Source organism: Cupressus sempervirens, unplaced genomic scaffold (genome assembly GCF_028749045.1).
Source record: "Cupressus sempervirens isolate cs-2001-9-10 unplaced genomic scaffold, ASM2874904v1 CseChr00s100002_03, whole genome shotgun sequence".
Lineage (NCBI taxonomy): Eukaryota > Viridiplantae > Streptophyta > Pinopsida > Cupressales > Cupressaceae > Cupressus > Cupressus sempervirens.
This window is the reverse complement of record NW_028322207.1, coordinates 9,027,195-9,054,819: the sequence shown is the minus strand read 5'-3', so window position 1 is coordinate 9,054,819 and position 27,625 is coordinate 9,027,195. Positions and strand designations below refer to the sequence as shown.

At 37.0% G+C, this 27,625-nt stretch overlaps 1 protein-coding gene across 1 annotated transcript; it reads left to right on the top strand.

Moving 5' to 3' along the window:
* Window positions 1-3,344: 3,344 nt before the first annotated feature.
* LOC149527849 (oxysterol-binding protein-related protein 3B-like) lies at window positions 3,345-26,634 on the top strand. Its single transcript, XM_089812099.1, has 10 exons — window positions 3,345-3,676; window positions 4,805-4,898; window positions 5,303-5,419; window positions 5,508-5,580; window positions 5,703-5,821; window positions 6,006-6,127; window positions 6,752-6,928; window positions 16,437-16,581; window positions 25,731-25,909; window positions 26,047-26,634. The coding sequence occupies exons 1-10, from the start codon at window positions 3,564-3,566 to the stop codon at window positions 26,312-26,314; spliced, it is 1,407 nt and encodes a 468-aa protein (XP_089668225.1). The 5' UTR covers window positions 3,345-3,563; the 3' UTR covers window positions 26,315-26,634.
* Window positions 26,635-27,625: the final 991 nt, after the last annotated feature.

Here is a 27,625-nt window from a genome sequence, read left to right as displayed (position 1 = left end):
TAAACATTGTTGAAACTATTATTACTTGGTTAACACACAAGCACTTGGTTAACACTAACAATATGTTGTAACTCGATAACCACTAAAATAACAACCGTCACTCAACAAATAATGAACATGCAAAACTTAAGATATTATATATGATTAACCTTAATTAACTTAGCTGCATACATAAAAGAAATAGCATGAACACAAGTGACACCGAGATTTAATGTGGAAACCCAATTTGGAAAAAACCACCAATTGCAACTAGTTACTATTTTTCACTCTTCTGAAGAGAGCCTTGTTAGGAGCCAACCCTATTAAAGGTTGCAAAACACACTGTTAGGTGTGATCCTATTAGAGGATTTAATCACCCTATTAGGAGTGGCCTTGTTAGAGGTCTTTAGACACTTCAATCTAGAAATGCCACCTTGTTAGAGGATTTACAACTAGTTGTTAAGCCAACTCTATTAAGAGATTTAGTTCATTGCTACAATGGTTAGAGATTAATAGTGATATGACCTGATTTCTGATGCAACTATATTGCTGATTTCAGATCTCAATTCTGGCTTGAATACTTGATCCTTCCTGATCGAATGTATTTGTTTAACTCCTCAAAGATATTCTACTTATCCTTTCAATTTGATTCCTCTAAGCATCTTCTTATCTTCCACACACTCACACATAGTCAATCCTCAACTTGACCTTATACTTATATCATTTCTATTATCAAGTCAACTTGAATACACCTTAGAATAATTAATATTCATCTACTTAGTAGGCCAGAACCAACAAACAAATTCAATAAACTCAATATGCCAAAACAAGAAAATCCTTCGTTAGCCGATCCTGCTTGGTAGACATTAACTCAAAAATGATTTTCCTGTGTTAACCAAGTGAACTCGGTTAACACTTCATCTTCACAAACTTCCTTTGGTAACTGAGTGAGCTTGGTTAGCATTGGTTCCATCCAACTTTCCTTCATTAATCGAGTGAGCTCAGTTAACACTTAACTTTTGCTAACTTCTCTTCGACACCTGAGTGAACTCGGTAGATACTTTCTTTTGAACTTGGCAAACACTAGAATGCTCGTCAGGCACGGGAGACTGTCTTCATTGCCCAAGTGAGCTCAACATACAATGACTGTTAAAGATATGACATTTTGTGTAATATCAAAGACAATACACAATTGATCAATTATTTTCAACATGTCTATGGTGAATGTTTTAAAAAAAAATTAAAAAACATAAGGAAAATAATTAACATAAAGAAAACCTATTATAAGACAAGGCATAATTTACAACACTTTGAACCTTCATTCACCATAAAAGCACAATGCAATTCCCAATCATAAATGATGCAAATAATGGAAAAATTATGCAATGTGATCCCATAATCTATCTATTTACACATAAACCACAAAACTAAAAGCTATACAACATATATGTATATTCATAAAATGATACAAATCAAAGAAACCATTTTGTTATAGAATAAAAATAAAATATAACAAAGGCTTGTTGAGCATAATCTATTATATTAATTTAATTACAATGCTTACATATACAAAATGGAGCTATTATTGTTGATAGTTTTGAAGTATCTAGAATGGAGTGTTGTTAATCCCTAATATAGAAAGAAGTTATGCTTATGTACAAAGCATTCCTTAGTCATGGATGAAGTAGGCCTAACAAAAATGATTCCCCACTTCCCTCTGCTTGTGTGTCACATGATGGAGGCTATCATGACTACCTTAGCACAAGCTTATTAGTGCATTTTTCTTTGAGTCTTGGATTAGGCATGTGACACGTGCAAGGACCACCTATCTTTGAAAATGACCATTTGCATACCTTTAACTCTTTTCCAAGTGTAATACATGCTCGGGTTTCTACTTTGCTGATAGTAACACCTTCTACTTGCATTGCAAGCTTCCTTTGTTTTATCCTTTAGTTGGCCTGCATTGTAAACATGTGTTATGTTGACAAGATTAGTCAAATCTTAATTTTTGTCAACCCTCAAAGCTTATGTGAATGTGTCTAACTTCATGTAGCGAGTTCTCTAAAATAAAAAGCCTTGACACATGGTTTGTTTTAAGGGAGCTTGTCACTCAAAGAATATTAGAGTTTATAGACTACTGTAGTGAGGCTTAAACCAAAAGAATGGGCCACAAAGTATCTCAAGAATATGAGTGAATTTGAAACGAATGATAGCTCAACTTGAAGCTACTAGGGATTCATCCATAGGGCTGAGGGTAAAGTAACATAAAATAAACATGTAGATAGGGTGTTTGCTAGAAGGGAACTGGAGTTCTAAGATTTGAAATAGTTGTGCTTTTTAATTGCTCCTCTATATTATCAAATTGTTCTAAGAAAAATATAATAAATTGATCCTCTACAATATTAAATTCTTTAAGGTAAAGAACAATATGACTAGAAAAATTCTTTCCTTAGCCCAAGATACACCAAGTGTCAAAGACAAAGAATACTTAATAAATTTTAGATGGAAATGGAAATAATTCATTTTATAGTCCATGATAAGACGCAATTCTATTTGGATTTGCAAACAACTAATAACATATAGAATACGTCATACTTTATATATGAAATGCCTAATTGAACCACAAATGAAGGATATATATTCTACCCACTATAAAATTTATCCCTACCATCTCTTTCAAAAATACAAATTCTCCATCAATAAACCAACTAAGATGTACTAAACTTACCTATATATAATCTTAAATTAAAACCACCAATCAACAAATATTCATGCAAAGAACATGCAAAAGTAATAACTAGTTTGATAATATATCATAAAAACAAATGTCCTCAAATTTAAAAAATAAATACAATGTCAAGTGCTATTAAAAAATCTCACTAAACTCTTCCATTGATTAAAATAATAAAATGAAATGCATGCAATAATACACTTCACAAGTAATATGATTAATTTGCAAGGGGACAGGATTAGCTTAAAGAGCGTTCAAGGCATAAAATAAAATAAAAACCAATTTGTTCTTGGAACCGTTTGATTCTCGGAATTGTAGAAATGCCAAGAGAAATGATAAAAAAAAGTGATCGGTAGTAATGTTTTTGACATATTGCGTGGGGGCGGAGAGGCCGGGGAAATAGTTTGAATTTGTGGTGTGAGTATTGAAGGGGGAGTTAGCTACGAGTCCCTGGCGGAAAAGAGCATGTGAGTTTAAAAAGCAGGAAGCAGGCAGCCAAGTTAAAAAAAAAAAAGAAGAGAACATCATTCCCTCCGGCCGACTTCTCCGGTCAAACACGCCGATGTGATTGCCAACGCGGTCACATGCGGGGGGATCTTTTCTTCTTATTTCTTCTTTCTTCGTATGCTATTCTATTACACGCTTGCTTTCTGCCTTCTCCTCTCCTCTCCTCTCCAGCGCAATCGTAGATCGGCTCTTCTTGCCTTCCATTTCGATTCTTCCCAATTCTCGCCTTTCTTTCGAAATTGGCCTCAAATTCTTGCCCTACGTTGTACGCATTGGTATTTGGTAGCCCTGAGCTTCGTAAATCTCAGTCACCAAGAGAAATTGTAGTTGCAGAGGAGAGGAAAATATGAGCAGCAATGGAGGGAAGAAGGGGGCAGGAGCGACAGGCGGTGGCTTTTTCGCCTCCCTCACGTCTAGCCTTTCCAGCTTCGGCAACGTCATGCAAAAATCGGTCAACAGGTATGCCGCCCCTCTCACTAGTTGGAAAAGGGCTTCGATCTTTTCGTATTTGCTCAGGTGCATGCGTCCTTGGGAAGCTTTCACGGTCAACTTGTGTCTTGTTTTTTCGTTTTTGCTTGTTAGTAGGATCTTTAGCTGTCAAAATGGTAGCTTATTTTTGTTGTATGCAGATAGTTGAGTAATTTAGTGTGTGTTGAATGAGTTTTTCTTTAATTTACTGGTATCGTTATAGCCGAATTTGTTCTCTCTTCCATTGTTTGGCATTTACAGGTGCTTTTCTTAAGACCGTGAAATACGTCCGTAATATGACCATGAATTTGTTTCCCCGAGGCGATTATATTTATCCATATCCTTGATGTTCCTCACTCAACATTGATCCGTAAATTCACGTGTTTAACAGTCTAATTTGCACCATCCCTCTTTGTTTTAGGTCCTTAAAAGTTTACTTACCGCCAGATTGGAAACTGGTAAAAGGCTGCACAGGCAGAGTACTTTACAGTATTAAAAAAAAACAAGCAGATTCAGCTCATTGCCTGTTGATTTTCATGTTTTAGGCTGAAATTTCATAATTAGTCTGAGAGTTTCACCTCGACTATCTAGGAAACCAAGCCTGGCAAAATCCACAAATTATTCGTAGTCCGTATTTTTAGATGAAATCATAATCGGAGCCCACCGGCAACCCCTAGTATGTAGAATTGTTTTTGCCATTGCAAAGGTATCTGCCGTGCGTAGTCCTCGTGGCAAAGCACGACAATACCCTTTAGAAATGATGCATGTAGAGACATCGAGTGAACTGAGACAGAAAAGTTAATGCTTTATTACTAACCTGTTAATTTTCATAAACAATCTCCAAATGTTGTTTTAATTGGCGGAGCACATTTCAAAATTTGTTTTTTTGGGCAATTTTTTAGTATTTAAGATGATATGTGATAAATAATTTTTGGAATACTTGCAAATTAAATTTCTCGAAAGGAGTTTTATTTCCATAAAATACTTTCTAAATATTTTTGTGCTATTACTTCACCTCACTGTGGAGTTGTTTAATATAATATTCAGGTAAGTTTTGATTATATGGCTAATGTATATAAAGCTCACTTCTCGTTTTAAATGTTGCTCTACTTGATACAGTCTCATGGGATACGAGGGCTTGGAAGTAGTTAATCCCGAAGGTGGACAAGATGATGTGGAAGAGGAAGCACATAAAGGAAGATGGGAGAAAGAGGTAGGTCTGTGCATGCTTTGTGCTTTCATGTTATATGATTAATGTGAATCCCGACATGTGTGCTCAGATGCAAAGATCCTTTTTCTCAGTTATTGCAATAACAACTGGTATTAAGAGACGTTTACATGCCTTGACAATTAGATGCTAGTTTTAGTTTCATTTTAAGTTGACTTGTGCGTGAGTAGTGTTTTTTCCTCCTCTCCCTGTGGGGAATACAATGCCAATTATCAGGCAGGAAATTTTATCCTTCCTTATATCCATGCATTCGGTATTTGCAGTTGGAGTATGGTGCTGTACAGTTGCAAGATTTTCATGGCCAAATTCAGTTCCTATCAAATGTGCTATATTATAATTTGATTGATTCTGTGTTCAGAGACTAACCTGTTTAACTTAGTTCTTCTCAGGATCGGGATAGTTACTGGAGAATGATGCAAAAATATATTGGATCAGATGTCACATCCATGGTTACCCTCCCAGTCGTAATTTTTGAGCCCATGACAATGCTTCAGAAGATGGCTGAGGTATAAAGCATCCGAAGTCTGGCTGTAAAGTTTTAAATTGATGATGTATGCTGATTATCTTAATTTGATTTAATGCTTTTTATTGCAGTTAATGGAGTACTCTTATTTGCTAGATATGGCAGATGAGTGTGAGGATCCCTATCTTAAGATGGTTTATGCATGTGAGTTAGTCAAATTTTTGGTTTATTTTTTATATAGTTCTTAAATTTTGTCCTGTTTAAAAATCTCATTTTGAAATTTGTCTTCACTAGCCTAACACAGTTTAAATTGATTATTTTGTCAGCATCATGGGCAATTTCTGTCTATTATGCATACCAGAGAACTTGGAAGCCTTTCAATCCAATTCTTGGAGAGACCTATGAAATGGTCAACCATGGAGGAATTAAATTTATTGCAGAGCAGGTGAGTGAATTTGTTTGTTCCGGGAGCTCCTCTATTGTTGGAGAGAACATTCCTATAGTTTAAGAAATAAAAACTTTAAAATACAATCCATTTTGTGACTCAGCCTTGCATATTCTGTTCATTCATCTTCTTTGTGCGGAGTGTATTTTTATTTAATAAAAAATAAATTCTTTTTTTGTCACAGGTTTGCCATCATCCTCCAATGAGCTCAGCTTTTGCAGAAAATGAGCATTTTACATATACTGTGACTTCAAAACTAAAAACCAAGTTTCTGGGAAACTCAGTGGATGTATACCCACTTGGACGGTAAACTTCTTGAATATCTGTTTTCTTCATCTCACTAGCTTGTGGAATGGAGATATGAATGCATAATTTATTGTGGCATTCATAGAAGCTACACCTAAAAGAATCACATGTGGGCAATGATTTGTATCCATAGAAACTGCATCCATTGTATGCTTATACAGGGGAGGATAGTTTGCATCCGTATGAGGCTTCTTTGAATATATGCTCACATGTGTGTGGATGGTTTGCATCCATAGAAACTGCATTGAGGATGGTGCATTCCCTTAGGTTTTAGGTACATTGAATGGAGGGCTTCTTTTGCTTAACATAGCAGATAAGAGTTGTGGTTCGTTCAGGGATAATTTCACTCATCTGCCACTTATGGCATATATCCAATGCTAACATCATGTCTCATATGAAGCAATATAGTATTTTAGTCTTAAATACTGTATTGGTTTCAAATGCAATAATGATTTCTGGATATGTTCTTGACAGATGATCATAGTGCATCCATGATTCTGATACTGGATCATTGATTGGTTGCTATGGACATCATGTCCCAATTGATTGGTTGCTATAGACATCAGGTATTTTTCTTGGTACTGGAACTAAAGCTAATTTGTGTCTGCTTGTTTATTTTTTCAGAACACGTGTAGTGTTAAAAAAATCTGGTGAGGTACTTGATTTGGTGCCACCTCCAACAAAAGTCCATAATCTGATTTTTGGACGTACTTGGGTTGATTCACCTGGTGAAATGCTAATGACAAATCAGACTACAGGAGACAAAGTTGTGCTGTATTTTCAACCATGTGGTTGGTTTGGGTATGTAATTAAATTTCTATCTCTGGATCAGTCATATACGAAGCCTACAATAAGCCTTGTCATCACTTTCTTTGATGCTAAATATTGATAATGCAAGGGGTAATTCCATGTCTATGCTTTTGGTAATTTTTATCATAAATTCTTGGCTTATCTTTTGCTGGGCCCTCTATGTCAGATAGGGAATACATCTGATTTGCTACATGGTGTGTATATATGATAGAAATAAATTAAATATTGTAGATAGCATTGACGGGCTGACTTTTTCTGTAGTCTCAGTTGTCCTCTAGAAATTTCTCAAAAATTGTTGATCTCTTAAGCTATTATTGTCTTGATTGTGCCGAATGCCTTCTGTTTTCACTTCATCTCTCTCTCTCTCTGTCTTGATTGTGCCGAATGCCTTTTGTTTTCACTTCATCTCTCTCTCTCTCTCTCTCTCTCTCTCTCTCTCTCTCTCTCTCTCGGTTTTGCTGTTTGCAGCCAGTCTCTGCCTTTATCTTCCAGTCAATCCATGTTTGATTTAGGTGGTAAACGATTACCATAGAAGTATACTTGAATTTTGTTGTTCGATAAAAATCACTTCCAGTTGAGATCAGAATGCAGTTTTCCAAATGATACGATTGCTATCGTGAAAATCCCAAGTTGCAACCATTTTTAGTAACATTGGGACCATTTTTCTTTGAATCTTTTAATTTATTAAAGGCAAACATATAATGAAAATAGGGCATTACTAAACTAAATTCAACTTTGTTTGTATCAATGAACCCATTATACCTTTCAATTATGCTATAGGTAAATATATAATACAAATAGGGCATGGCCAATATGTAACTGAAGCAAACCAGATTATAATGGGAACACAAAATCCAACAACTTACTGAGATTTGTTCTTGCCAGCATGACAAATGTAATAACTGTTAATATCCCTTGGCTTTTGCATTATCTATCAACCCCTTTTCACCAATCAAATTTACTTTTCAACCCTGTAGTAGTTATTGCTAAATAGTTGTTTAGTCTGATTGCACCGAATTTTCTTCGATCCTGTCATCATAGCATGTTATATTTCTTTGCTCTCTAGTGTACTTTACAATTGGTAAAGATAGCCTAGAACATAGATTGAAAACATACACAGATTGAATTTTCTTCGATCCTGTCATCATAGCATGTTATATTTCTTTGCTCTCTAGTGTACTTTACAATTGGTAAAGATAGCCTAGAACATAGATTGAAAACATACACAGATTGAATACTCAGACTTGGTACAGATTCAGCAGCACAATATTGTGACTTGGATTTTAGGCTTTGCTAAACTTGACAAAGAATACATGAGTACACTCCAAAATTAAAAATTAACGTGTTTACAGAATACACAATTCCATTCTGATCATCAAGTTACATAATTCAAAGATTCCAATCACTTCTCAGCTTGATTTGTACCTGTAGAGGTCCAAATGAGTGAAAATTGTTTCCTGTCAAAGCCCGTGATCTATTTTCTGTGCAGGAGAGTGCAGGCATGAGATTCATAACTTTCCACTTGAGGTTTGCTAGTTTTGGAAGGAAAATCATCTGTGAATTGTGAGTTGTATAATAATTGGAAAACTTGCCAAGGCTTGAAAAATAAATTCGGGGAAAACTTGACCAGTTCTTGACAAAAACTTGGGAACTTCAAAAATCACTTAAATTTAATTAGAAAAGCATTTTTTTTGCAAAATGTTATGAGAAGATGCATCCAATGAGTCAATAAATGCATAGTAACACGGGGACGCGTCCCCCCCCTTTTTGCCCGACGTCTCGGAGACTTCAACGCACCGGAGACTTGGGGACTCCGTCTCCCCGTCCCCAGCGGTGCCACTAGATTCCACCACCTCCACCGAGGATGGGGGACATCCTGCTATTCACTATTTGCAAATTCAACTATTTATGTTTAATGTACGATGTTCCAATTCAATGCAATGTTTCAAGTATTCACTCTTTTACATCTTTACATCCTATATTGCAATACATATTTTCATAACTAACATTTTTAAATACCATATGCATAGATATATACACCCCTCTTGTCCCCTGCTGCTGTCCCCCCACCGTCCCCCCGCCGTCCCCAAATTAAGGCCCCTCTGTCCCCCCGTCCCGGAAACTTGTCCCCCCGTTTCGCCGTCCCCCCGTCCCCCAGGGTGGTGTAACTATGAATAAATGAGAGCACATAAGAAACAAGCTTAGTCTAAATATATTTTAACACAAAGTGGGTACAAAATCGCATTCTCATGAGGAATGTTGATCGCTGAATGCAAAATAGTAAATAATTTATGTAAAACTAAAAGTAAATACATCTTTCTCTTCTCAGCTCTAGTAAATGTTTAAGGGAGAGGTAGAACTAGAGGGTCTAGTCCTAGAAGTTTGCACTAGTCATGATTGTGCCTCCTCACACAGTATGCCTGACTCAATCTATGGCTTGTCCTCCATCCTGTATGTAGCTCTGCCTCTAGCTTCTCCTAACACTAGCAATGACTACTCATTCAACTCAATGTCATTAGTGTGAAATCAAATTGACCCCCTATTCTTTAGCACGCCTTTCCAAATCATTGATGTCGTCCCTTTCAAAAACATGGATTTAGATCTACCTCAAATCCGCTTCAAATCGATAGAAATCAGTTTGCAAGTGTTTGGAAGACTTTTTCCCCCCTCAAAAAATACAAGTGAAGAAATTAGAAATGAAATTAACTTGGGCCATTTTTTGCCTTTAATTGCTATCATAGACCTATGACCAAATTTTTAACAAAAACTTCCTGAGTTTTTGGCGCCAGTAAGAGTCGTAATAACTCACTAGGCCAAAAAACTCGACCAACTTTTGCAACTTGGAGAGTACTTTGCGAGTAGTCCATCTATGAGTTGTAGTAGATAGACAAGACTCACTGTGCAAGTCTCATTCATGCCATTTTCTTTCATGAAAATTTTTACTTTGAAGTTTGCTAGTCTGCATGAGTTGGGTTGACATTACTAACTATGTGTAATGCCCGGCCTGGAGAATTGGAACAAGCATTCAATACAAGCCAAGATATTTATATTTTTAAACAAGTATGGATGTACACTACGCTCAACATACAAGGATCAAAAAGATCGCAACGAAAGACTTAACCACAATCTTGGCCATGAACGAATGTCCAAATGCCGCTACCAAACTGACACACTTAAACAGAGAAACAAAGACCAAAGACGACAATGGAACAAAGAATTGAAGATCTGTCAATGCATGGAAAATTAAGCAAACCTAAAGGGTACTTAAAATACCAAATTGCATTCCTCGAAAACTGGTGGAGATGCCCCTTGTTTTTCGCGTGATGACAATAATCGACAAAATCTCGCGTGAGGAAGTACAACACGCCACATGAGAATCTACCTTTCGAGTGAGGAAATGCACCAAATGTTGCAAGGAAGTGCTTGGCCCAGCAGCCAAAACACCCTTAATTTGTGTGGAGTTTCGTGCGAGGCAGTAATAAGAACTGTGTGAGAAAATTCAGCACACCACGCAAACTTTTGCACTCTTGCACGAGAAAGTCCAACCTAGCACAAGGATTCAAATCAGCAAGCCATAAAACATTAAGGTAAAAAGCTAAGAAATGAAGTTCCTCTACACTGGGGAGTACCGGATCCACAAATCGAGGCACAAACACTCGAACACAATAATTGCAAGACGGAAACTACATCTAACCATCTGAAACATAGCAGTAAAAGAACGTACTGAAAGCAACATCACAATGTACAAAAATAACATCGTAATGTACAAGAATAACAAAACTCGTGTGGTTCCTCCCAACTATAATAGCATCATGAGACCTCAAAGGTCCTAGCCATCCCCCACGTGTAACATCCCAAACTACTGACCAGATCATCGGAGCTCTCTTATGAGGACGTCACTACTAAAACATACTAAATCATAAGAACAAGGAAATCTAACATGCCGAAAAGTGAAGCATTAGATATTCCAACTAATCAAATCACATCTTCTATATCATATGCTAAACATCATAATAAGGAAATGCATCAAATAACCAACGTCATCTAAACATGATATCCAAGCATTCCAATGAAAGCATAAATCACAAGAAGGCATAATCTGGAACTCAAAGTGTCAAGCAATGATTGCATTAGAACAATAGACCGTCTCTGTGCATCGGTCCCCAGCAGTGGTGATGGTAGCTATGCCTCCCAAACTCGTGAAACTTGTAGGTCCACTCTTGTCGTGCTGATGGAGATAATGATCCAACCACAACATACACAAGCAAGCATTTATGGCTATCACTCACGCTAGATTACTATAAGGATTGAAACCAAGATTATGAGACAATGCAAATACTATAGGTCTTGGTCAGAGACTCAATGGGTCACTATGTAGGGGCTGACATCATGGAGAGTTGCTTGGCATCGGAAAGCCCAAGCTTGGATCGTATGGACTCAACTTCCCAATGGAAGGCTCATGCATTGTGTCCTTGAACTTAATCGGGTGCTCACACATTTTATTATCTTAAGTTTTGTTACCACCCAGTATTTTATTTAGTTATCACTTGATTAAAGCTCCCTCTGCCAACCTATGGTGCCATGATCACCAGGCTGCGAGATGAAGCCCCCTCCATATGCTACCCTACCCTACCCATGCTCATCCAACAATGAGTGCTTGTAGGCATGCATATTCCCAACCCAACCTGAAATGATCATAACTCCACCAAAATACAAACGGGAGATTGGGCCTTGTAAGTCACCCGACAAATGCACGTGCACGTGCTCATGCGTGGCGCACCACCATCACGAAGATCATAACACAAGGACTAGATGAGAACACAATGCAAAAATAACACTCAACCAAAAACAAACTCGGGAGGACGGATGTGACATGCATCCCAATGCAACAAAAAAGTGTAATGATGATTTGACTGACATCCTACAGATGATTGAAGTCCACAAGCAATGACATGCCAAGAAAACTTGAGAAAACTGGGTGACACACAAATCGAGGTAAAAACCCCAAAACTCAAAAACTTTGAAATTAAAACCCATTTGGTCTTTGGGCACAAAAGCCACGAAAATCCAATAAAATTCGGGTTCGGATACCGTATGCAAAAACGACCAACATAACAACGCAAAATCCCAAACTCTCATCTGGAAAATTGGGAAATTCTCATACCCGACCAACCAGGCAGAACCAACAAACAAAAACGGAGGGGAACACTAGTTCTCAACCTCCTAACAAACAACTACTAGAAACATAACCAGAAACTAAGTTGAAACATGAAAACGGGAGAGCCCTACTTGACAACAAAAGGGGTTGAAACATGAAGAAACACAATAAAATAAATAACCTGCAGCAATTGCTAGAAATCACGACACAACAAGGTCTCCTTGAGCCGGATCCAATGAGACTGACCTCATGAAGATCCCATGCCCGCATCTCTCACAACAAACATAAACATAATCCTCCAAAAGAGGATTTTGGAAAAAGCTCTCAAATTCCCAATTTCCAAAAGTGAGAAGTGAGGAATTAATTTCCTCTTTCAATACTTATTCACTTTTCGAGTGAATAGTCGATTAGGGTAAATAACTTGTTAAACTGGGTAGATGTTGAATCAACCCAAACGAAAACAAACTATTCCAAGTAATTGGAATTCATCTATGGCAAAGCTGTCAGAAATTAAAAATCAATTAAATAAAGCTCGGAAAACCCAAAATTACAGAAATTTCTTTAACCACTTTCGCGACAATGCAAACCTCTAAATGCACAGACACACCCACAGGTCTAGTCACATAATGCAAATGAGTCCTGATTTATCAAATCACCTGAAGGTTTAATTTAAATAATTAAATAAGGATACATTGACCATACTAGGACGACATTGGCAAATATGAACAACTGAATCACTAACTCTATGTGACACTGCCAGGGATATAAATCTTGCACACTTAAACACATGATCAAGTGCAATTGCATATAATAACATAGCCAAAGCAATAAATGCATTAAATCACCTAATTTAACCATTTATTCAATTATACTGAAATAATCCATTTACATCACTCACGTTTGCATAAAGCATAAAGAAGCAAGAATGAAGTAAATAACCATACCATTAAATCCATCACATAACATAATCAAGGATATATCCAAATACCGAATAACCATGTATCATCATAAAACATATACTCATCTCAAAATGGCATCAACATGCAAATATGATCAACTGCACAACATAGTAGTATAGCATCTATGATACTGAAATCAAGGTATAACATCTGATCCTCAAGTCATCCCAAATGCAGAAATAATAACATGAGTACAAGTATCTGTCGAATCAAAATATAACAAGGTACAGATTGCAGACACGAGAGGCACTACGCTATGACCTGGTAGACATAATAGTGTGTCTAGACACTAAAGTATTTTCATGACATCTTTTTATTTCATTTACTCTTGTATTATTAATGTCTAGCATTGTCCTTGCTTATTTATGATCCTGCATAGGGTAAGGAGTCAAGGCTTGTAAATTCCTACATCTTCACAATTTATGTTGGCATTTATTAATTGCATGTATATCCTAATATTGTAGAGGATCGGTGGAAGGCAACACATAAAGTCACCTTAAGTGAACATACATATGAATGGGTGCATTGAGATTAATTACAAAATCATACAAATTCTGAAACTTCATGTTACATGTATGGTATATTTTTATGCTAATAAACTTGTGCAAACAACTAAAAAACACACAAATCTGTGCAAACAAGCAAGAGTTGGCAAATGCATAAATGGGTGTGCAAAAGTAATTTGTTTGGCTTAAAGCTTCTGTCATGTTGTTTTTGTTAGATACTCAAACTTTTTTCTTGGGACTCACTCCCATTATATTAGTATCAGAAAATATAAATAGCACGTTTTACATCAACCCATAAACAAGAGTGCGTTATCATATTCTCTGCATTGGCTACCCACAGTTAGTGAAAGATCCTATTTCTTTCTAAGCCTAAAAGGAGGAAACATTGTTCAAAGCCCTGCAGTGGAGAGCAAAGCTGAACTTAAGGCCAAGGCTTTATACCCTTGCAGAGATGCACAAAAAAGGGACAAGTATCTTATCTGCTGTTACTATATGCCAAGAGTGCGTTATCATATTCTCTGCATTGGCTACCCACATTTAGTGAAACATCCTATTTCTTTCTAAGCCTAAAAGGAGGAAACATAGTACAGAGCCCTGCAGTGGAGAGCAAAGCTGAACTTAAGGCCAAGGCCAGAGATGCACAGAAATGGGACAAGTATCTTATCAGCTGTTACTATATGCCGAGAGTCAACTTGCCTTGAGCTGCATTCCAAGAAATTGTTTACACTGGAGTCAAGTCATCTTCCAATGCAAAAGTCAAAACTATCTTGCCTGCATGTGTATATCCAGAAACATATCTGAGGAATATGCTTCTTTGTTGCATTTGTCTACTCCTTGTCAACCTGAACATCAATGGAATTGAGGATGCAACCTTTGAGCCCACCGAAGAGCCAGCTGCCAACATAGGAGCCATGTGTATGCAGTAGGGTATTTTTAGCGGCTAATATTCTTCAATTGTCTAATTTTAGAGAATTTTGGCTAAGAATTTAGTTCTTAACAATATTTCAAATCACCAATTTTTAATAAAATTTAGCTCTAAAAATATTTAAATAATGTAAGATTTGCCAGTTAAATAATAGACATTATTTTATTTTTCAAAATAATGCAAGAGTTGCCAATATTTTTATATATTTTTCTGGAGGGGGGTTGATTAAAGTTTACCCTAGTATGCAGCAGTCCAACTGAGGGAGTAATCTTGCATAGAGTTCTGCACAATTCACCAAGAAACTCCTTGATGAAGGCTTTTGGCCAGTGGTAAATCACCATAGCATCTTCTTGGATGTCCAAACGAATACTCATGAACATGGAGGCCAAATCCAAATTAACCTTGCAGGGATATGTAGAACAGATAAATCCTTTGCCGACTACCATCTCAGTGGCATGCAAGATCACAATTGCTTTTCTTTTGAACGTTTGTTTAAGCCATATGTTGGAGATTTCACCTGAAAAATCAATTTCTGTTTCTTGGCAAGCCGACAAACATTTGTTTTCGTCTTTAAGTTGTGGACAAACTTCCACCTTTCTAAGGAAGTGTGATGTAAAGCACTATTCTTCATATTAAGGGCATTCCTTAGTGCCACCTCCCAACACTTGACATCACATCCAACTAGTGCTTCAATGTGCTCATGAATGATTGGTATCATGTATGAGTTGAGGGTCACTACCAAAAGAAACATTCTCCAATGTGCTCTTGCAATATGCTCTATGAGAGCAACATGCAGAATGGATTTCTGATCATTGTGAATAATCATCACAAACCTGGGGCCACAAATGATGTTTTCACAGGCTAAATTGGTGACGAGATTAGGCCCAAGCCAATGCCTTGTTGTCAATAATCTGCCAGGAAATTGGCTGTGCTAGTTATTTTCCTATGGATATGTTGAGTAGAAAAGGAATTGATGAATCCAGTAGAGACCAGATGCTGTGAAAAATGCTTCCCACCTTCCAATTTGGTGCATGCTTATTGGCTGCATTTGTAATCAACATTAGATCTCCCTCAACGCAGAACAAAGTGACCCTATACAACCAGCATACTTCACCCTCATTGTTGGGGTGCCTACCTTTCATTTTTTTGGATTCATCCCTTGTCACACATTCAACACTAGATGGGCCAGAATTCCCTTTTAAAATTCTGTCAAACTTGATGTCTCACAAGATTGCATGCCAATCTCTGGTACACTTTAATGGATATAAATTATCATATATTTTCCGGTGGCTAATCTCTAAACTTTGTAGCTTGTTAAGGCTACCAAAAATGACATTGGCAGGATAAGTGAAATGCCTGTATGGTAGTCTCTGTCCATCATGTACAGTTTTTGTTGTTAAATTAACATATTGTGCTGGCTCATTTACATTGTTTGTATCACTTAATGATATAGAGAATCTGGGCAAGCAAACTTGCTGCTGTATATGGACAGATGCATGAATGAACTTCTTATATTTCTTTGAAGACACAATTTCTGTCCATGGCAAGTAATGCCATTGTGCCTAACTTAATTTACTTTAAACATCCCCTTTTAGTTGATATAGTTATAAGGAAGAAAAATAAGTGGGAATCTCATCATACAGAGATGGGTAGACTTATCCTGGTAAGACTGGATGTGCTTTTTCAGAAATGCTGATTGCACATAGGTTTTTGATAGACAAAGTTGGGCTTAATCATTTTGCAAAACTTGCCACTTTCCTCATTATATGATATTGGTATGTTGACTTCAGAAAGTAGTCATTTTGTTTAAAATTAATTATTTCAAGATTGTGTGTGTTATAACATATTTACAAGCGTGACATAGTTTTCTGTTTCTCAAGTATTTTTCATGTGCTCTCAATCTCTTTGCTGCAAGTTTGACAAAATTTGTTTTGTTTTTTGCCCTTTGCAGAGCCGGCCGTTATGAAGTAGATGGGTATGTATATGATTCCAAGGAAGAGCCTAAGATATTGATGACAGGAAAGTGGTCAAAGTCAATGAGTTATCAACCTTGTGATACTGAAGGCGAGCCTCTACCTGGTACAATTTTAAAAGAGGTATCTACAAGTAGAACAGTAAAGGATGACCTTTCACATCATGTTGAAACAATAAACTGAGGCTAGCAGTCTTGAATTTTTTATTATTGCATGTTTTTTCTTTGTGCTTTTTTTAGAAGATCTGTAAAGCTTTTGTTTATCATATTTACTGTTGGCTCTCTCCTTTTCTCTCTCTCAATTTTTCTTTTATTAGTTGATATTGCTGTCACTTGTGTATTATTGGATGGAATTTTAATTAAGGAGAAGCTTTAAAACTAATAACTGATAGATTAATGCATCCTTTTGATAGTTTTTCGTGTGATTATTGATGCAATTTCTACTCTAAAGAATTTTCATGGCCTTGTGAATGTAGCATACCTTGGTTTTGACTTTGAGCTCTAAAGCTCCCTTTGCACAGGGTGGTGTATGCCACTCATGCTATATGCTTATTACTGAAGTGGTAGTCATCTTTCCTTTCACAATGCTAACTTCAAGATCTATTAATTAACACCAACACACCTTTTGTCATGAAAATTAGGAGCCCCTAAAAGAAAGTGGACATTGAACTCGAGAGCTTATCATTCATCAATTTTGTTGCTGCACCCTTTTAGATTATGGTGGAACAGGTTCAGTCTTCTCCCTGGTGGTTAGTTATTGGGTAGTCTGTTTTAGGATTGGTGATGGTAGGTTGTTTATGTCTCCACTCTTTGTGTAGTCATATAAAATAGTTGCAAGAATTATTAGCTATATTTTTGTTTTCATAGTTTGTCTGAGTCAAATCTGCTAGTAAATTAATGTACTGTCATACCCATCAGTCTTTGGAGGCCCCAAGAGGAAGCAAGAGTGCATGTTGGGATGTGTTGACTGGGTGATTTCTGGTAATTATTTGGCAACTTGTTAGCTTTTAATAATTTCTCGATGGAAAGACCACATGTCTTGAAATGTCTTAAGATAAAGCTACATGCCGTACGTTGTGATTGACTGGAAGTGGTGATTCACAATTTTGTAACACTTGGAATGCATTTTTCATGTAAAGGCCCTGATGGAACTCTAAAATTTTTGGCAAAATTTAGAGTCCCAAAAAACCAGGCCAAAGGGAGAATCTTTAGATCTTACCCACTACTTATATTCAAACAATATACTAAAAATCATGATTAGGAGAATATAGAAAAGCATTAAGTTCTTCATGACTCCAAGCTTTGTCACCACCAATTTTGTCTACTTAACAAGTGCTTCCTTTTAACCATGTGTCTTCTTTTAATTACCAAACCAGATTGCTAATATTATAAGTTTATATGGTTTCCCCCCGTTCTAAACCATGGTTGGCATTCCTCCTTTCAACTAAGTAGGCATTTTGCAAGGCACTAGAATTACCTAAAGAAGCAGACTTTTGTTCTTGAGTCATACAACACAAGTGTGAACTGGATGATAAATTGTCGTCTGCTTATTTATCATTGCTATTGTGGTGTTATATCTCACCTTTTCTTATGGGATTCTTTCATCTCATTGCTGCTTTCCGATCAAGTAAGATATGCAACTGTGGTATGTGTTCACTTTGATAATGGCAAAGTAATTGGTGAGCATGCACAGTTGCAGCATGTGAAAACAAAATAATTTGTCATCGTTGATTCCAGAGGCATACAAATATAATAGCTTACATTGGGTACTTGATAAGGATGATTTCAGGCTCGGTCATTATCATTGATAATCTAACAATCACAACATTTTTGATGCTGGAAGCCCTTACCAGATACAATGAACACAAACTCATAAAATAGAAGAGCAGGTTGCTTAATTGCCCAAGGATGGTTGTATCAAAATATTGACAAGTGTGCCCAAGTAAGTGAAAGCAACAGAGACAACAATATTGTGTGTCATTGGGGAAAGCACAATCTTTAAGTCATGTTCCGAGTGACGGCAATGAATGAGAAGATGCCTGGTAAAATTGAAGGTCAGTGCTCAAATAAAGATAGCCAGTATCGATGAATAGAATAAAACAAGTGTTACAGTAGCATGTACATAATGCTTAATTGGTGAAAACAACAAACTTCTGAGAAGTATTCAAAGTCAAGTAAAGACATTAAGCCTGTGTGAATATATAGACAGAAGAAATAGTGACTTCTAAACATATTGGGATAAATTTGAAGATTATTATAAGGACCGATGTCTTCCCATATGAATATTGACAAAATCATGAAGAATTTTGTGAAGTCCACACATCCACATTGAAATCATCATTTGTTTTGTAGAGGCAACAGCTGAACATGATATGAGACAGCATGGAAAGCCATGGATTCACTGAGGCAATTGTGGTTCGTAAGAGTGGAATTCTCAAGTCTTACTCTGATCCGCAAAACCCAAGGATGGGACAGAGTATGTAGAAGAAGCGGAATTAAAGCCTTATATGCATATAGATTTCTGATAAACTTTGGAAAACCAAAATGAATACCAACAGTATATGAAGGGTCAAACTTTCAAGTACATTGGATTAGCGAGGGCACAAAGCCTGCAATTACAAAAGCCCAAGGGGGTTTGAACCTTGGTAGCAGCAGCCATCACAATATGGCACAAGTAGCCAATTTCCAAGCTTTTTCTGATTAAAGTAATGGCTGTACTTCTTTTAAATGGTTTTGCAGTATTCTTAAATACAACCACAATTCATGAGAACAATAATGGCAAATTGAATCAATGCAATGTGACTGGAGCTTGTGTCCAGTGAAGCTCAAATACTAACTCGATTAGATTACCCTTTGAAATCACGTGTTTTTGTTCCTAAGTTTTCCACACTCAAACATAACTGTTCAAAATGGATTTTGAAAGAACACTCAAAACACAACCTTTCAAAATGGATTTTGAAAGGATTTTGGTGAAGTGTAGATGATGACCCTTGATTTAACACATTCGTTGCTTTATATCTGTCACAAACCCCAATGCAAATCCGCAACTCCAATTTGAACCATGACTACAGGCAGGGAAAGTCCCATTTTTTAAACATGTGGTGCCAAAATCATTAATTAATGACAGTATATGTGCTAATGCATTGGGGAGAAAACAAAAACAAAAATGTAGAACTATTGGGATTGATGGGATATGACATTGTGTTGTGGATTGAACAACAGGCGCTCCTAAAGATAGGTTTGAAAGTTTAATAAATACAAAGGAAAAGTGGGGAAAGTATGAGAGATATTACAGAATGGAGAAGTTTGAAAGTCATAGATGATGGGGACCAAGGAAAGGTTGGACTTTAGATGGGAAAACATGCTTGGACAAGGAATTGTGAAACTTCTAACAACTGGCACTTACAAGGTTAAGTATGCCTTCAAAGTCAGAGACTCTGGGAACTTAATATAGACATAGGGGTGAAGAAGAGGAAGAACATGCACGCAAAATGGGATGAGGACAGATGCAGAAAATAGGATGAAAGACAATGAACAGGCTTTTATTAGTAGTAAAGACAATGGACAGACGTTTGTTAGGGGAGTTGTATGTATATAATTCAGTGTTACACCAGGTTTAGTGGACAGGGGGATGGGGCCAAAGGGCTTAAACTTGGGGACATTGGCGGTGGCAGGGGGAGTGGTGGTTGAGGTTTCTGCTGCATATACTATACTTATTGTACTTGAAATACCAGTCATGAAAAGATATATAGTAGTACAATAGTAAAATAGCAAATGTCCAATACTTGAACAATGAACAATGTGACTTTGAATATAATATTTCTAATTGGAATTTAAAATACTAAAGAAAATTATCATATTGGCAAATGCAAGATTTCTATTCTATCAAAAATACCATAAAGATGATTACAATGAGTAACATGGTATCAAAATAAGTACAAAATGTGAAAAGTGTAATGAAGGATGCCTCTAATCACTCCTCATCAGTGTAACTCAGCAAAGTGGATATAAAAACATCAACTTGATTCATGGCGATTCACCTATCAATCTCTTCTTTTGTTTTTAAAATTGTAAAGCAAGGATTTGGAGGCGGCCCCCAGTGAGGTCAAGGATCAATGTCCCTTGTGGTATCCCATAGCAGCTTGCACATTTCCCCTCTTGTGTGGCCTTTGGATTTTTCATTTTTCAAGCTTATCCCCCAGTGAGTAGCATGGTATCAAAATAAGTACAAAATGTCAAAAGTGTAATGAGGGATGCCTCTAATCACTCCTCACCAGTGTAACTCAACAAAGTGGGTATAAAAACATCAACTTGATTCAAGGCTATTGGCCTATCAATTTCTTCTTTTGTTTTTAAAATTGGAAAGCAAGGATGTAGAGGTAGCCCCCAGTGAGGTCAAGGATCTATGTCTTTTGCGGTATCCCATAGCAGCTTTGCACATTTCCCCTCTTGTGTGGCCTTTGGATTTTTCATTTTTCAAGCTTATCCCAAAATTGAGGTGTTTGACCAAAATTTAAAAAGATGCATTTTTAAAATTCACTTTAATGGTCGTCCAATAAAAAGGTACATGTAGACGTCCCAAAGACCATCAAAAGATGTATAGGCATCCCTATGTTTGTTTTGAAGATGTTGTGCCATCATAGTATCTTGGTGGTGCAATGGTGGGGACTCCCCACCCCTGTATTGCGTGTCTAGGGGCCCAATGTGGGGGACACGTCCTTGTGTGACCCTAGTATAGTTATTATAACTGCAAGATGACCTGTTTTGCACTTTTCTAAACAGCTATTACTTGCTGGATTTCACAATGAAGAAGAATAGTTGAAATATTTAAATAAAAAGTGGCTAGATGCAAGGATGGTTACATTCTTCATATAGCCGCAGTAGCAATTGCATACTTTATTCATGTACATTTCTAGTTATAAAGCCTCCATTTGAACTTACCCCAGAATTTGCCCTAGAATTCATGATTTTACCATGTAAAAAATTTCCTTTAAACTATATGAGCTTGATATGGTCCCAGCAACCATAACCATGGAGACACATTTGTGCATTCACACCCACTTTTTCAATTATTAGGGCTAGATATTGATATGTAATAATCAATTTTTTTATATCTATGCAATATTTTTTATCCTTCCCTACTATTCAAACAAATTAGGGATTGCAGGAAGAAACATGATAGGTCCACTCAAAATCATCCTGCACTAAGCCCAAGAGCGAACATTGTACCCTCTTGGCTCCATTGACAAGCAACGTGGACATCCACTTGGGGTGATCTACCTAGTGGGATGCTTGTACTTGCTTTCTCTATCCACGCCCCACTAAGGTCAATAACCCATCATGCTAGAGTTGGAGGGGAGATTGTAATAGGGGGGTTTCTTGATTGTCCTTTCTAAAGCCCAAGGATGGATCTTTGCCCTCTTGGCTCCACTGGCAAGCAACAAACATCCACTTGGGCTGGCCTACTTAGATGGCAATCTCACGCTTTCCCCTCTTCCTTATACATCCTTCCTTCCCTACATGATGGGGGTTTGCTCAGATTCATTAACAGACATATGCAATCTATATCCAATTATACATTATTATATTATATATAATATAAGGGACAAATGTTGACAAATAAAGCACAGACAATATGCATACAGCAAGAGCAATTATTGAGATTGTTAGATGCTGTTATAAAAGTTATTGAACGATCAGAGGTCTGCATGCCTGATCGGGATGTTCTCTTCTTGAGTGATGGCTGTAACTGATTCTATTTGCTGAATTTTTGGATATGATTTATTTCTTAGAAAAGGTGGACATGCCTTGAAAATTGCTGCTTGTTCATTCCATGATTTTCTCCAATTAACGCTGTTCCCTTTTATAGTCATGCTTGAAGAGTATTAGATAAATTGACATGCTTTAAGAGTCTTACGTAAATTGATAGTCACCTTTTCACGTGTTTACAGAATACACAATTCTATTCTGATCGTCACGTTGCATATTCAAAGATTACAATCACTTCTCAGTTTTGATTTGCACCTCTAGAGGTCCAAATGACTGAAAATTGTTTCTTGTCAAAGCCTGTGATCTATTTTACGTGCAGGAAATTGCAGGCATCAGATTCATGACTTTCCACTTGAGGCTTGCCAGTTTTTGAAGGAATTTTCATCTGTGACTCGTGAGTTGTAGTATAATTGGAAAACTTGCCAAAGCTAAAAACTCGCCAAGGCCTGAAAAATAAGTTTGCGGAAAACTCGGCCAGTATTTCTTGAAAACTTGTATTTCCTACAGGCTAGAGGAAGGGCAACGGGCTGAAAAAAGAAGCAGAGAGGCCAAATCTGAATAGTTCATTCCGAGATGGTGCACTCAAACAGGTGAAGTTACAACCACACCCTGGGGTGATTTAGAAGTGTACGAGTATAATGGGAAATATTCTGACCATCGTGCATCTATTGATAGTGCTAATAGTGATGATGGTGTAGATCCAAAATCTATCGAGTTCAACCCATGGCAGTATGGGAATGTAAAGGAGGTTAAGGGTAATGTAACTGTTGAATGACATTTGTTTGCCTCTTTCAATTGTGCAATAGCTCAATCTTGCAATCCTTTTTATAATGATTAAAACCCCTGTAGGATCTTAGCAATTTTCTCTTAGAGGATTTGACTCACCATCTTTCTCCAAAATAACTAATTTGGTTGTTTATTTTGAACTTAGTGTTAGAAGGCAGTGGAAGCTGTGTACTTCTATGCCATTAAGAAACTGATATTTGTGCTCTGCTTTTGTTTGAAGAAGATGGGATTGTGTTTTGGGCAGTTTGTAAATGATATAATTTTAAGCAGAGTTCTTATAAAAAACGTTTTCAAGCACTAATGAGAAATATCTAGAAGTGGTGAAATATTTGCCACTTGATGATTAGCCAGGTGTGAACTTTTAGTGTTCAGTTGCCCTGTTTTAGTTGTTGTACTGTTTAGTTTATATTTAATTCAGAGTGGTCCAAATTCTGGTTTAATAAGTCTCATAGTGTAGCAGTATAGAAAAATGCTAATTGTTAAGTTACAGTACACAAAGTAGGTGCAATTGTTTGAGTACATTTGAAAGCAGAATTAAATAAATCTTGGCAGGTTTTTGATATCCTGCCAAACAACAAATGTCCCAGTTACCAAGACCACTATCAACTGCCGGGCTTTGTACCAAGGGGTATATGAATTAAGTTTTAACTTATGATATTAGTAGTGTAATAGTTGGCTTTTTTGGCAATTTAGTATTGAGAGTTCTATAAGGGCCCTCTTTGATAAATCTATGATAATCAGTTATATATGCTATGTTGATGAGTGGTGGAAACCTTAAAGGCATTAACTATGCATCTATGGTTCAATTGAATATCTAATAAAATCTTGGCCAAATGATAATATTTTTAGAATTTTCAGCCAGTTAACAAAAGATTAAAAGCTGCCACTGCTTGGTCATTTACTCACATAGTCTACGCCTGCCAACTCTGCCACCAGACAACTGCATCTCAGTCCTCAATCTCTTTGATTGCCATGTCTGAATCCCCTGCCAATCCCATTGATCCATACTAAATGACAAGAAACTCCCAAAGCTGGTAACTTTACTCCATAGAAAATCTTCATCTAGCTTTTTGCATGGACCAGCTTTACTGAATTGGAAGAGGGCATTGTGAAAATGCTTGAAATTTCTTACTGGCCATGGTGTAGGTGACCATAATGTTCACCAACGCTCTGCACAAGTTGATGCAGTGTATTTTTAGCATTCGCCTTCTAAAATTCTCTTTGTTCAGAGTAGCAATCTCCATAAGAGGAAAGCAAACATCTTCCAATGCAGCAGTTGCTGATGGACCTTTTACTCCATCCAGCCTTTGCTCCGTTTTTTGGCAGAGTCAAATTACCACTACATATCTCTAGAAGGAAAAGTCAAAGAAGCCATATCCTTTTCTTTTGCATTGGTTGTGTAGTGACAATTTAGACTCATATGGGCCAGATTCACCCAAAACAAGCCCTCTAAAATAGCTCTTATGGAATTGCAGCCATTTGTATGCACTAGAAGATTTTAGACAGTCTTTAGTTACAAGTCCATAGTCTATGAAGGTGGTCCTATGGAGAGGCTCTGAGCTGACAACAAGACCTGGCAGCACATCTCTTAACAATCCACAGGAGAGGAATCACCAGTATAGCTTCAAACTAGACCACCTGCCAAATTTTGCAACCAACCATGCCAAAAGGATAATACACCAAACAATCTCCAGATGCAATCCTTCATTTACCATTGCCCATGCCCAACTATTTATATAAAATACACTTGAGAAACGATGAAATGGTTTTCTTAACTTAACCTCCATCTCAAATTCCTTCTTTATAAGCATCATTGGAAATAAAACTTAGATGCGGCACAGTTGGCATGTCAAAATTCATAAGTTTGTGCCAAGGCAATACTTTTATTAAATAGAGCTATGGTGGCTTGATTACCAGCAGTTCCTCTAGACTGACCAAGATTTGGGGTGTGGACAATAAGTGCTGTAAGGGGATCTTGATAAACATTGCAGGTTTACTATCTGTTCAACTGAGTAGCCGACTTTAGTTGCTTATTTTCAGAAGCACGGCCCTCATTCATCAGTAGCTTTTTCACACCAAGTGAGCTAGCTTGTAAGAAAGTGGTAGTTTGTTGCTTTCCATTCAGCGTCATGGTTAATGCAGCTACCAAGAAGATTGAGCCACCATGAACAAATGTACTTTTGTCATCCCAAATAATCAAATCAGCACTTGCCAAACCTTGGTATTTTTAAAAAGCACCATAAAAATTGAGCTTCAAGAAACTCTCTGCAGTTCTCTGCAAACTGCAGAAGCATTTCTTGCTAATTGTTTTCATCTTTACCCTTTTAATGGGTTCAGTATCACAATATGTTAATTTAGAGAATGTAGTTAAATAGATCAGAATGGCCTTTATACTTATTTCTCTAGATACTGCTGGATTTTCTTTGGGTATCAATGGGTTTTGGTAATATGAGCAATAAGGAGGCACTCTGGCCATGTAAATATCAGCAAATGCTCCAAAGAAGCAGAGAAAGAATCTTGCACTGCTAAATTGTTATTTGAGGTTATGTGTATGAGATGCCAGATACTGTATGTGTTCAAGGTGGATTTGGCAAATTTTAGTACTTTTACTGTTTTACACAATACTTTACATTGTTAATGGTTCTGGTTTTTTAAACTGTTAAAAATCTACTTTCGTGTATACGATTGTGCTAATTTGAACCAAAACTATTGGTTTAGGTTTGGAAGGTTGCAGATGTACCAAAGAATGACAAGTATCAGTACACATATTTTGCTCATAAAATTAACAGTTTTGATACTGCACCAAAGAAGCTTCTTGGATCAGACTCTCGTCTTCGACCTGACCGTTATGCATTAGAAATGGGAGACCTGACAAAGGCTGGTGCAGAAAAGAGCAAGTAATCAAATATGTTCTTAAGATATTGAAAATTTATTCTGATCTTAGGAAACTATCATAGAAAAGTCTTTATAAAGATTATTTTTGAACTGTCATTTTCCATGGATGTTTTCAAACTTAATCTTGTATTTCCTGCAGTTTAGAGGAAAGGCAACGGGCTGAAAAAAGAAGCAGAGAGGCCAAATCTGAACAGTTCACTCCAAGATGGTTCACTCAAACAGGTGAAGTTACAACCACACCCTGGGGTGATTTGGAAGTGTACGAGTATAATGGGAAATATTCTGACCATCGTGCATCTATTGATAGTGCTAATAGTGATGATGGTGTAGATCCAAAATCTATCGAGTTCAATCCATGGCAGTATGGGAATGTAGAGGAAGTTAAGGGTAATGTAACTGTTGAATGACATTTGTTTGCATCTTTCAATTCTGCAATAGCTCAATCTTGCAATTCTTTCCTTGTAATGATATAAACCCCTTCGGATCTTAGCAAGTTTCTCTCACAGGATTTGACTCTCCATCATTCTCCAAAATAACTATTTTGGTTGTGTATTTTGAACTTGGTGTTAGAAGGCAGTGGAAGCTGTGTACTTCTATGCCATAAAGAAATTGATATTTGTGTACTCCTTTTGTTTGGAGAAGATGGGATTGTGTTTTGGGCAGTTGTAAATTATATATTTTAAAATCAGAAAAGTTACAAAAATTGTTTTCAAGCACTTACAAGAAATATCTACTAGTGGTGAAATATTTGGCACTTGATGATTAGTCAGGTGTGAACTTTTAGTGTTCAGTTGCCCTGTTTTTGTTGTTGTACTCTTATTGTTCATATTTAATTCAGAATGGTCCAAATTCTGGTTTAATCAGTCTCATGGGGTAGCAGTATAGAAAAATGCAATGGGCTGCACTGCCATTTTGCTGAGTGCTGTGTATGCTTGCAAGCTTAAAAACAGTGTATTTTATCACGTCTTTACTTTGGTGAGTATGCATATCCATTAGAGGAACTCAAGAAACTTAATAAATGAAGAATCGATTCTTAAAAGAGATGTAAAATGACAAATGTACTCTGTTTTACTGCCTGCCTGCCTGCAGCTGTATTGTGAATTTTTCATTTTATTTATCCTTGTAATCAATCAGATGTTTTTATGCTATATTGTGAACTGAATAAGATGATTTGTGTGGAACAACCACAAAGTAACGTTTTCAATTCAACTTTGATGCAAGTGGAGTGAAAGCAGATCAAAGTGGGAGCATTTCATCTAGACAAGGGGAAGGCGCTCATTTATGTTTTTTTTTGATGGGGGTCCACAGAATTTTTGTAGCTACCTGATATGGGAGCATGAAGCCTTACGGCTGAACCTCTTCGGCTAAGAGCCAAGGACTAAGGGCTGTCCATTCCGCCAAATTTGCCCAAGGCACGATCCCAGCATCATCCTATTCAATGTTGGTGCCCCAAACTCAGTGAGACTTGAGCCCTGGTGGACTCTTTTAAGAACCTTTCAACTTCACCAGTTGCTAAGGACCCATCAACCCTTTTTGAATTTTTATAGGATCTATTAAAAAATAATTGACAATAGATTTGAGTGATCTCAAACATATAATCATGTCGATTCCATTCGCTGCCTCTTCCTGCCTGCTGACGGTTGTTCATGCTGTGCTAATGGTCTCACACACCACTTCCCCAGCGGTTCCTCATGTGCCCAGGGGTCATCCTCTGCTCC